Genomic DNA, 12,684 nt, shown 5'->3' on the forward strand with positions numbered 1-12,684 from the left:
ACACCTGTTGTCCGTGGAGGAGTAATTCCCTTCCCAGAAATCTGCATTACAAATTAATTAATAGTATATATTTTTTTAATATTTGTTTGGTGCTAGTCCATATGACTTTAATATCTGCCTTTGGATTCTATGTTGCAACTCCATAGGGTACATGTATCCTTTGTGAGCTTAATAAAATGTTGACAATTCTACAAATCCTCACTCCTACATCCAAGTACTCTCATGCTACCATTCTACACTCTGCTCTGTCTGAAAAACAGCTCAACATTTTCAAAATTCTGCATTGATTTGGCTTGTAAATTATATTTTTGGAAATGTACATGTATTAACTATTTAATTTTAATACTATAGGTGATTGAAATTACGGACGAAGAAAGCAAGATTTAGCACTAAGCAACTGAATGTCAGCACCATAAGAAAGATTATTTTGAAAAACTGAAGGACATCCAGAATTCTACGTTTAAACAATTTTGAAAAATCTAAGTGTGGCGAGGAAAGTACTACACCTGTAAGTGAAGTTTCTAATTTTGCATTTCATTAACCCAGAGCAAAGCCATATCTGTGCACACAGCATCAGAAATAATGTAGAAAGACCACTTCAGCATCCTCATCTGAAATATTATCAGAAAGACAAATCGCCTCAGCATGACAGAATAACGTTCATCTAAAGCACCATGTAATTCTAGAGAGGAAGCACACACTGCATACATTTTTTTTTACAACTAAAGGTTTCTTCTGGATACCATCAAAGAAAAGACGCTGAAAGAAGACTCCGAAGCTGACACGTTAACAACCAAAAGATTAGAAAATCACCTTTGTTCAACAACCGTTTTTAACCAGTTACGCAAGTTTGAGACTAACTGCCTCGAGATATGACACCTCGACCCACTCTACTCACTCTGGCGAAAACCTTAAAAATTCACCATTTTATTGTTTTCATGACCATCTCAGATTGTTTCCTTTTTATTGTGTACTGTTCGGTAATTCTATGTAAATCGTGCAGGAGTGATATGTAAAACTGTTAAATATAAAAATGGATTAAAGGAGCACCGTTGCGCTATAGCTAATGTAAATAAAGCCTCGTCTTCAGGACTACAAACCTTAACCTTACACCAAACATAGAAAGGGTAGAAGGAACTAATATTCTGCGACTAATGATCCACAATAGTACTCTGCACGTTCAAATGCCCTCAGTTACTGCCATTACGTCAGTACAAAACAGACCTTATCAGTTTAATCATTAAATATCAAACCAACACCTGATTACTGCATTGCTAAGAACCTATACAAATAGATTTGAGAAAAACTTCAGTCACAAATTAAGTTGCTGCCGGAGAGGCTAAAGACTATTATCTGCTAGAAAAATGTCAACAGGTGTTACAGGACTGCTTCCAGACATAGTTTGCTCAATTCAAGTGTTAAGAAAATTACACACAATTTTTAGAGATAAGTGCTGAACATTATCTAAACAAGCCCGAAGTTGGGGAAAAAAGTTACCTGTGTCCAAAAAGATACAGCCATAAATCTTATCTCCTAGAATTTGACAGAATGCACACAGGGGGAAACCACTCTCAGTGCAAAGTATGCCAAAAAACTTTCAGGCGTAAATCTTATCTCACTGAGCATATGAGAATCCACACTGGGGGAAACCACTCTCCGTGCAAAGTATGCCACAAAAGTTTCAGGCGTAAGTCTTATCTCACTGAGCATATGAGAATCCACACTGGGGAAAAACCTTTTCAGTGCTCTGAATGCCAGAAAAGGTTTTGTAACAAACGGAGTCTATCTCGACATACAATAACCCACTCTGTGGACAAACCTTACCAGTGCGCTGAATGCTCGAAAAGTTTCAACCAAAAATCTTATTTAACTGAACATATGAGAATCCACTCTGCGGAAAACCCTTATCAGTGCTCTGAATGCCAGAAAAGGTTTTGTAACAAATGGAGTCTATCTCGACATACAATAACCCACTCTGTGGACAAACCTTATCAGTGCCTGGAATGCCAGAAATGTTTCAAAGACAAAAGCAGTCTCACTCAGCATACAAGATACCACTCTAAGGCTAAGGAAAAACGTTATCAGTGCTCTGAATGCCAGAAATGTTTCAGTGATCAAAGCACTCTCACTCTGCATACAAGAACCCACACTGGGGAAAAACCTCATCAATGCACAGAATGCCAGAAATGTTTCATATACAAAAACAGTCTCACTCAGCATAGAAGAACCCACACTGGGGATAAACCTTTTCAGTGCTCTGAATGCCAGAAATGTTTCAGTTTCAAAAGCAGGCTCACTGAACATACAAGGAGCCACACTGGGGAAAAACCTTATCAGTGCTCTGAATGCCCAAAACATTTCAAACTTAAACCACTTCTGACTGCACATGTGAGATTCCACACAGGGGAAAAACCTTATCAGTGCTCTGAATGCCAGAAATGTTTCAGTTTCAAAAGCAGACTCACTGAACATACAAAGACCCACACTGGGGAAAAACCTTATCAGTGCTCTGAATGCCCAAAACATTTCAAACTTAAATCACTTCTGACTGCACATGTGAGATTCCACACAGGGGAAAAACCTTATCAGTGCTCTGAATGCCAGAGATGTTTCAGTAGAAAAAGTAGTCTCACAAAGCACATAAGAATCCACACTGGGGAAAAACCTTATCAGTGCTCTGAATGCCAGAAATGTTTCAGTCAAAAAAGCTGTCTCACTCTGCATACAAGAACCCACACTGGGGAAAAACCTTACCAGTGCGCTGAATGCCCGAAAAGTTTCAACCTTAAATCTTATTTAACTGAACATATGAGAATCCACTCTGAGGCAAACCCTTATCAGTGCTCTGAATGCCAGAAAAGGTTTTGTAACAAACGGAGTCTATCTCGACATACAATAACCCACTCTGTGGACAAACCTTACCAGTGCGCTGAATGCTCGAAAAGTTTCAACCAAAAATCTTATTTAACTGAACATATGAGAATCCACTCTGGGGAAAACCCTTATCAGTGCTCTGAATGCCAGAAAAGGTTTTGTAACAAATGGAGTCTATCTCGACATACAATAACCCACTCTGTGGACAAACCTTATCAGTGCCTGGAATGCCAGAAATGTTTCAAAGACAAAAGCAGTCTCACTCAGCATACAAGATACCACTCTAAGGCTAAGGAAAAACGTTATCAGTGCTCTGAATGCCAGAAATGTTTCAGTGATCAAAGCACTCTCACTCTGCATACAAGAACCCACACTGGGGAAAAACCTCATCAATGCACAGAATGCCAGAAATGTTTCATATACAAAAACAGTCTCACTCAGCATAGAAGAACCCACACTGGGGATAAACCTTTTCAGTGCTCTGAATGCCAGAAATGTTTCAGTTTCAAAAGCAGACTCACTGAACATACAAGGACCCACACTGGGGAAAAACCTTATCAGTGCTCTGAATGCCCAAAACATTTCAAACTTAAACCACTTCTGACTGCACATGTGAGATTCCACACAGGGGAAAAACCTTATCAGTGCTCTGAATGCCAGAAATGTTTCAGTTTCAAAAGCAGACTCACTGAACATACAAAGACCCGCACTGGGGAAAAACCTTATCAGTGCTCTGAATGCCAGAAATGTTTCAGTTTCAAAAGCAGACTCACTGAACATACAAAGACCCACACTGGGGAAAAACCTAATCAGTGCTCTGAATGCCACAGATGTTTCAGTAGAAAAAGTAGTCTCACACAGCACATAAGAATCCACACTGGGGAAAAACCTTATCAGTGCTCTGAATGCCAGAAATGTTTCAGTCAAAAAGGCTGTCTCACTCTGCATACAAGAACCCACACTGGGGAAAAACCTTATCAGTGCTCTGACTGCCAGGAATGTTTCAGTGCAAAAATCAATTTCACTCACCATATAAGAACCCACACTGGGGAAAAACCTTATCCATGCTCTGAATGTCAGAGATATTTCAAAAAGAAAAGCAGTCTCACTCAGCATATAAGAACCCACACTGGGGAAAAACCTTATCAGTGCTCTGAATGCCAGATATGTTTCAGTAATAAAAGCCGTCTCACTATGCATATAAGAACCCACACTGGAGAAAACCTTTATCAGTGCTCCGAATGCCAGATATGTTTCAGTGTAAAAAGCAGTCTCACTCAGCATATAAGAACCCACACTGGGGAAAAACCTTATCAGTGCTCCGAACGCCAAAAATGTTTTAGCCAAAAATCTAATCTCAATGAACATGTGAGAATCCACACTGGGGAAAAGCCTTATCAGTGCTCCAAATGCCAAAAATGTTTCAGCCAATAATCTAATCTCACTGAACATGTGAGAACCCACACTGGGGAAAAACCTTATCAGTGCTCCGAATGCCAAAAATGTTTCAGCCTTAAATCTCATCTCACTGAACATGTGAGAATCCACACTGGAGAAAAAATATTATCAGTGTTCTAAATGTTAGAAAAGATTCAGAGATAGAGATGGTTACAAGCACCATAAGAAAACACACCATCAAAAATAATTCAGTGCTACGAATGCCAGAAAAGCATCAATTTTAAACACAATCTCACTCTACATGAGCAGACGCACACAGGGAAAGAACATTACCAATGCTGTTAATGCCAGATATTCCTATTTGATAGGCACAGCCTCACTAAGCGACTCCATACTGATGAAAACCCTTATGAGTGCTCTGAATTCCAGAAAAGCTGCAGAGAAAAACGTGATCTCACCATGAGAAACTCCACACTGGAGAAAATCCTTATGCCATAAAAGCTTGTATCTGAAAGACAGTGTTATGCTTCATGAGAAATCCCACTCTGGGGAAATACCTTATGAGTGCTCGAAATGAAAGCAAAGTTTTGGTTACAAATTACTTCTCACTTGTCATGAGCGAACTCACACGGGGGAAAAATGCCTTATGTGTGTTCTGAATGTCAGATAAGGTTTAGTCTCGAATACAATGTCATTTCACATGAGGGAATTCACACTGGACTAAAGCCATATACAGGAGGGGAAAGCCAGAAACATTTTACTGAGAAAGGAGATCTCACTACACATGAGAAATGCATCCACACCAGGTGAAAAGTAAGGCGTAGCTTGAGTTGCAGAAAAGCTTCTCACAACCTAACTTTACATGAAAGAGCACATATTGTAGTTGCAATAGGTTTAATCAAGAAACTCTTGGAGGATAACTTAGGCTGCCCTCATGCAACCTCCCCAAACAATTTCAGGCCTGGAAATATTTTTAATTGCATTTGAATCCACAATTAACCGCCGCTCCTCACGAAGCTCCCCGCCTCCAAGTGGTATCGTTGCGCTCTCTTAGACCACCGCTGCCTGCTTGCTCGCCTAGCTGCTGCCATTGCCAGAGATCGTGCAAACATATTATTGCATGACGCTAGGTTGCCTGACTGCCTGTACTAGCCTGTATTAGCGTGCGTGATCATCTATCTGCGCGAAGACTGCCTGGGTGCGCTGTAGACCTGTCCTCAATTGTGCCTGATTGTATGTACTAAATTGTATTGTGCTCATTTACTCTCCCCCGATTGTGACGCTACCTGTGCCCTAACCCTGTGGCGATTTTGGCTCGCTGCCATTTTGTGTGATCTGCTGTTGTTGTTGTTGTTGGTACCTCCCTACCCGGATCTCTGCCCCGCTTCCTGCCTCCCAGCTGACCCTCCCTCCCACTGATACTATCTATCCTGATCCCCGTGTGTCTCGCTGTGACCGCCCTGCTTCCAGCAGTAACGGCCCTTCCTCACGAAGCTCCCCGCCTCCAAGTGGTATCGTTGCGCTCTCTTAGACCACCGCTGCCTGCTTGCTCGCCTAGCTGCTGCCATTGCCAGAGATCGTGCAAACATATTATTGCATGACGCTAGGTTGCCTGACAGCCTGTACTAGCCTATATTAGCGTGCGTGATCATCTATCTGCGCGAAGACTGCCTGGGTGCGCTGTAGACCTGTCCTCAATTGTGCCTGATTGTATGTACTAAATTGTATTGTGCTCATTTACTCTCCCCCGATTGTGACGCTACCTGTGCCCTAACCCTGTGGCGATTTTGGCTCGCTGCCATTTTGTGTGATCTGCTGTTGTTGTTGTTGTTGGTACCTCCCTACCCGGATCTCTGCCCCGCTTCCCGCCTCCCAGCTGACCCTCCCTCCCACTGATACTATCTATCCTGATCCCCGTGTGTCTCGCTGTGACCGCCCTGCTTCCAGCAGTAACGGCCGCTCCTCACGAAGCTCCCCGCCTCCAAGTGGTATCGCTGCGCTCTCTTAGACCACCGCTGCCTGCTTGCTCGCCTAGCTGCTGCCATTGCCAGAGATCGTGCAAACATATTATTGCATGACGCTAGGTTGCCTGACTGCCTGTACTAGCCTGTATTAGCGTGCGTGATCATCTATCTGCGCGAAGACTGCCTGGGTGCGCTGTAGACCTGTCCTCAATTGTGCCTGATTGTATGTACTAAATTGTATTGTGATCATTTACTCTCCCCCGATTGTGACGCTACCTGTGCCCTAACCCTGAGGCGATTTTGGCTCGCTGCCATTTTGTGTGATCTGCTGTTGTTGTTGTTGTTGGTACCTCCCTACCCGGATCTCCGCCCCGCTTCCCGCCTCCCAGCTGACCCTCCCTCGCCCCTCCCCCTCCACCATCCATATATGACAGTTGCACTCTCGCGCAGCGTTCACGCGCAGCGGTCGCGCCCCAGTTGCGCCGAAGGTGCGCCAAAGGTAAGCCCGTCTGCGCCCGTCCGCGCAAAGCCCGCGCCCAGCGCCAGACCCCCTATCCCCCGTCCCACCCACCACACCCGCATTACATATGCCGCCTCCACCCTCCTAGCCCTTAACACAGGCCGACTCCCCACCTGCGCACAAGCCGCCCCCGGACACACCCATGGACCCTTCACATGCAACTCCTGCAAGTTTGACGGCACCAAGACCAACTCCTCATCCACCAACACCAAACAGAGACCTGACACCAACCACCTTAAATGCATCCTGCTCAACACCCGCTCGGTCCACAGACACGCTATCGACCTCTGGAATCTACTAGACACCATCTCTCCGGACGTCGCCTTCCTAACAGAAACATGGATGAACGCCTCCTCAGCCCCAGACATCACCATTGCCATCCCGGAAGGCTACAAGATCATCCGAAAAGACCGCAACAAGCAAACAGGAGGAGGCATCGCTATCGTCCATAAGAACTCCATCCGCATCTCAACCAGCTCAGACGTCAACCTCGCGAGCGCCGAGCACCTCCACTTCCAGATCCACACCGATCCCAAGACCACACTCAGAGGCACCCTCCTCTACAGGCCACCAGGACCCCGTGCTCAATTCAGTGAAGACATCACTGACTTCATCACCCCACACGCCCACCCCTCCGAGGATTACATTCTATTGGGAGACCTCAATTTTCACCTGGAGAAATGCAACGACAGCAACACCACCACCCTGCTGGACAATCTCGCCAACCTCGGACTCAAACAACTTGTTAATACCCCCACTCACCACGCAGGTCACACACTCGACCCCATCTTCACCTCCAGCAAACATATCTCCTTCAGTCACACCACAGCTCTCCATTGGACAGACCACAGCTGCGTACACTTTATCTCAATTCAATTTCAAATCTTTATTTCGGCTTTACGCCATAAAAGAACAGTTTAAACATTGCAATTGATAAAAATTATATAAAATACATTCTATATGACTATGCAACACATATTAGAAAACACTTGGAGCATAACAAAAAAAATCATATGAGACAGGAGGACACCTCAATAATTCTATGAGCAAATTCAGTTAAATAGTGCTATTTGTGCCAATATGACAGATTCAACTCTTACATCAAAGTCAAGGCTGTCGGGAACTCGATTCACAGCTGATGGCCCAGTTTCTTCCTACAGTAGCAAATAGAAAGTAAAAATCTACTAACACTAAAAACTATCTGTTGTGAAGTGTTTGTAGTCAAAATTCTCAGTGCCTGAGGGCAGGACCTTAACCCCAATAATAGGCATATTGGTTTAATCCATCTTCTTCTTTCATGGGCGTAGATAGGACAGAAGAAAAGAATGTGCAGCTCATTCTCTGTTTGGTTATTTTCACAAAGTGAGCAAGCTTCGTCCAATACCTCAGCGGATGGATCACGACTCCTTGCCCAACGAGCCAAAGTTGATTTTAATAAAAGATTGCCATATCTAAACTTTAGAAATAGTGTTTTGGCAAGTGGAGGCTCTATTTCGTCCATAAAGGGCTCATATAAAGGTTTGTCCTTAAAGCTTAAGAATTTTGAAACTAATGAGCCATTAGTACTGGTATTTGTGTTTACAATCATATTGGCTATATAGGACCAAAAAGCTTTTTTCAGGGCTAATTTGGGATTGGGTGGTAACAGCTCAGGATGCTCCCAAAAATGTTTCAGGCCTATGATGTTGAGCCAAGTCCTAACATGTGTGAGCCATAGGATTTTTTTGTGACTGTCCAACGCCATAATCTCTATCAGCCCTTCTCTATATGCTTGAAGCTCAGGAACGTGCCACAATCTTACCCAGAGCATAAGCGGTCTAATTAGAACGTGATGATCTGTTCTTTTAAGATCAAGGTCCAATTGCAGAGGTACTAATGGGGTTCCTCGCGGGACTCTTACCAAACTTCGCATAAAGTTGTTATCGTTGATACTAAAGGTCTCCTTGGACCCTGGCCCCCACAGTTCAGCACCATATAGCACTGATGATTGAACCTTAAATTTAAAAAGTTCCATAACTGGACGCACCGCTTTACTGGTGCTTAAGCTTTGCTCTCTAAGTATTGGTTTGACATTCTGAGCATATAGAAATTTGCTTTTTTCCAATTGAGCTTTCCGGGTAAAGTTGCAATCTAGCGTCACCCCTAAATAAGAAAAGTGAGGCACTGATTCCAACTTTATCCCATTTAAAGTTAGACAACCCTTGTCTGGTTTGGTTGGATTAAGGGCCATGTATTTTGTTTTCTTTACGTTAATCTCTAGCCCCTTTTGACTACAATAATCATTAAAAGTATTCAATAAAGTCTGCAAGCCGTTTTTTGTTTGGGATATCAGAATAGTATCGTCAGCAAACAATAGAGATGCTACCCTCTCGCCATTCAATTTAGGTGCATCATTTTTGCATCTTTCTAAATATGAGGGAATATCATTCACGAAAATAGAGAAAAGAGTGGGGGCCAGGACGCATCCTTGGCGAACTCCACGCTCAATTGGAATTTTCCGTGATAATTCGCCATTTTGTCCCCATCTAATTCTCGCAAAGTTCCCATCGTGTAATTTTATAATCTGTGCTACTATATTGTTTGGCATACCCGCTGCACTCAACGACTTCCACAGAAGATCACGTGGGACCAGATCAAATGCTGCCCTTAAATCAACAAAGGCAACATATAAGTGGGCCTTCTTTATCTTTACGTACTTCCAATAGAGGCAGCAGAATCTAAAGCACTGATCTATAGTGCTGACTTTTGTTCTGAACCCGGCTTGAAATTTAGTCAAAAATAAGTTTTCATCCAACCAATTACTCACTCTTACTAAAATATGACGTGAGTAAATTTTCTGAAGGATGTCCATTAAGCTTATCGGACGATAATTACAGGGATCCTTCCTGTCTCCTTTTTTATATATTAAAACGATTTCAGCTCCTTTCCAGCTTTCAGGAAAATCTAAGCTTTGGGACAGTTTGTTGCATAGATGATTGATGTATGGTGCCCATATTTTCAAGTCATGCTTGTAAAGATCCCCGGGGATTTTATCCAAACCTGGGGCTTTCCCAGTTTTTACTTGGCTTATAGCCAGCTCTGTTTCTCCCAGGGTAAAAACAAGCGGATCTGCTGGAATTTCTAAACTTGCTGCATTGGATGTTATATAAGGGTCATCATATTTCCTGTACAAATTGGTAAAATGGGTTACCCAGGTTTGCTCGTCTAAGAAAGTATCTTTGACCACCCTACCTACTTTATTCCCATTTGCTATCAACTTCCAGAAGACCACTGTATCGTGTGATTTTGCAGCTGACAACAATTCAGCCCACTTCTCTTCCTCCCACGCAATTTTTGATGTCCTTTGGGCAGTTTTGTAGTTGCTTCTTGCTATTTTTACATCTAATTGCGACCTGGATTTGATAGCATTTAACAGTTCCCTTTTGGACTCTCTACAGGATCTGTCATACCACGGCTTACTGTGAGACAGATTCTGAGTCGTCTGCTGAAGTTTTTTAGGCATTTTTGTTACCAGTAATTTTAATTTTAGAAAGAACTCCTGATGTATGGTCAGAAAAGGAGTTTTTGCTTCCTCCTCAGGAGTTAAACTTAGGTATGTAGCAAAAGTCCCAGCAAAAAGTGAGTATATTTCGCTGAGAATATCGCCACGATCCAAAATAAATGGCCATTTTAGCGATCTCCTGTTATTACTAATATGAATATCATTACCATCTCCAACGCTTTCCTCGGAGGAGAGTGGTAAAAGAAGATCGCTAAATAATACAGCATTTAATGACAAGTTTAATGGAAAGTGGTCACTTTCCGCCCTCTCCATTATTTCAAGATCTATAAGATACGACCAAAGGGGGATAGAAACCATCACAAAATCCAAGTTACTCCTATATGTATTCCTACCAAAGGTTGGTTTTTTTAAGGTGTCAGACGGTAACCGACCGTTACAAGCCCTAAGGTGATGCTCTGTACATAATTTGATCAGTTGGAGAGCCAGAGTGGAACATTTCACCGATTTGATGTTCCCGAGGAGGGGGATATTATTTGCCTGATCTTCCTCCTCGAAAATCTCACTTATACCCAAAACAGGTTCGTAGTTACAATTCAGATCCCCAGCCAAGATGACAAAATCCTCCCCAGGGTCCAACCCTCTCAGAAAGCAATCCAATTTAAGAACAGTCGGAGATTCCTTTGATGAGGGGGGTGGCCTATTATAAATATTTATTAGGAATAATTTATTCCCATTGGAGGTTGTTATTTTTAATGCTAGGATATCTAAAGAATTTGTGTCTATCACCTCAATGTTAACCCTTAGGTTGATTTTTGCCCAGATCAAGAGACCCCCAGATGACCTACCACTCCTAGATGGGATTGCTCCAATACCAAAAGTCTTGTAGCCCACCCTATGGGGAGTATCAACTGCCCATGTCTCCTGAAGTAAGCAAAAGTCAAAAGATTCCATTAAAACAGCCCACTCAGGATCCCTCAAATTGCTGGCAACCCCGGCTACATTCCAACTAACCAGCTTAACCGAAGCCCCTAGTACAGAAGACATAACAGTGTTAAACCTTGGCATCTCATCACCAGCATATGTCACTTGTTCGGTTGCCAAGGGTATTCCCTCAGAAGGTAAGTGTCTTAAAGTACATGTTGGTTCTAACAGTTCTTCAGGAATGTTATCGTTACATATTACATTTTCTGCCAGAGATCGAAGTACAGCAGTTGGCAATAAATTACACTCAGTTACAACTCCCATAGCAGTGAGGTTCCTTATGTCTCTTCCCTCATCCCCCCCACTCAAAAAACTTCAATCGCAGTTATCAAGACCACTGAAAACATCAAATCAATTTGACGTTTCAAGTGGTGTGAAGGGTTTTAGATAATCCATCCTTCTATCTTGAGCGTTTTGGAAGTTTTGATGTCTAACTGGGACAAAGTTCCATCCCAAGGGGTCTGGGGCTGTTACAGGGCAAGGGACACAAGACATATTTCTCATATTCTGTTGAATCGGGGGGCACTGAGCATATTGACTACTCCCAACATTCTGTACAATTGAATAATTAGGTGGCTGGGTTTGGGTTATACAGTGAGAAGGGGGAAACTGAGATGGGAACACCACTGACCTTGGATAGAAATACGTTAGAGGTCTTGGGATTATAGTATTATTAGAGTTGCCCATCTGCCAATTCAATATAAAGTGAACAGCATTTGGATCCCTGAAATTAACAACCACTATGTCACCTTCGATATCTTTAGTTCTGCCTCCCAACCATTCGAGGCGTCGGACATGAACTATTTCCCCATTGATATAATTTGCAATGGGCCTATGTGTTCTCAACCAATGCGTTATTTTGTTTTTTAGTTGGAAAAAACCCTCCCTCTTATTTTGTTCAAGGACCGGCACACCTGTTAGGACTACCACATAGGGTAATGCCTCTGGTGGAAGTTCAGGCAAAGGAACTCTTTTTGGTTTCCCCCAGGTGCGTCTACTTTCCCTCGCCTCCCTTGTTAAATCTGACAAACCTAAATTGGTTGCATTACCAGTACTTTTAGATGTATTACCACTGGTTTTACTAACAACAGTACCCAGCAGTTGATCACCAGTTTTGGCTTGAGATGGTTTAGTAGCAGCATGGTGATGAACAATAGCTGATACTGTATTCCCCAAGAATTTGGGTACAGGTAAAATTGAGGAAGGAGTAGGAACAACATAAGGAGAAGTAGGTGGAGGAGGATGGACAGTAGATAACAAAACCTGTGATGCACAGTTAGATGTCTGACTGTCTACGTTGTTAACATCTTTATTGCCAACAAGATCTTTTTTGGGCAATGCATTTTCAATTTTAGACAATCTACACTCCACCTCCATTAACCTCTCCAGAATAGATGCAGAGTATGATCTAATCAGATTCTCAATATCAAGTAGGGATACAGGAC

At 42.8% G+C, this 12,684-nt stretch overlaps 1 protein-coding gene and 1 long non-coding RNA gene across 4 annotated transcripts in view; both read left to right on the top strand.

Moving 5' to 3' along the window:
• The window catches only part of LOC144825381 (uncharacterized), a 77,740-nt gene that overhangs the window by 21,353 nt on the left and 43,703 nt on the right, over positions 1 to 12,684 (top strand). For 2 of the 3 annotated variants that reach the window (XR_013609426.1, XR_013609428.1), the window contains one exon: positions 352 to 992. This is a non-coding gene — a long non-coding RNA (uncharacterized LOC144825381). Of the gene's footprint in view, positions 1 to 351; positions 993 to 12,684 lie in introns of those variants that run through there. The other variant, XR_013609452.1, reaches the window with a different exon arrangement.
• On the top strand, positions 1,879 to 11,144 carry LOC144770981 (uncharacterized). Its single transcript, XM_078658928.1, has 2 exons — positions 1,879 to 3,602; positions 11,063 to 11,144. Exons 1-2 carry the CDS (start codon positions 1,879 to 1,881, stop codon positions 11,142 to 11,144), a joined length of 1,806 nt encoding a protein of 601 aa, XP_078515054.1.

Source organism: Lissotriton helveticus, chromosome 1_1, assembly GCF_964261635.1.
Source record: "Lissotriton helveticus chromosome 1_1, aLisHel1.1, whole genome shotgun sequence".
NCBI classification, from domain to species: domain Eukaryota; kingdom Metazoa; phylum Chordata; class Amphibia; order Caudata; family Salamandridae; genus Lissotriton; species Lissotriton helveticus.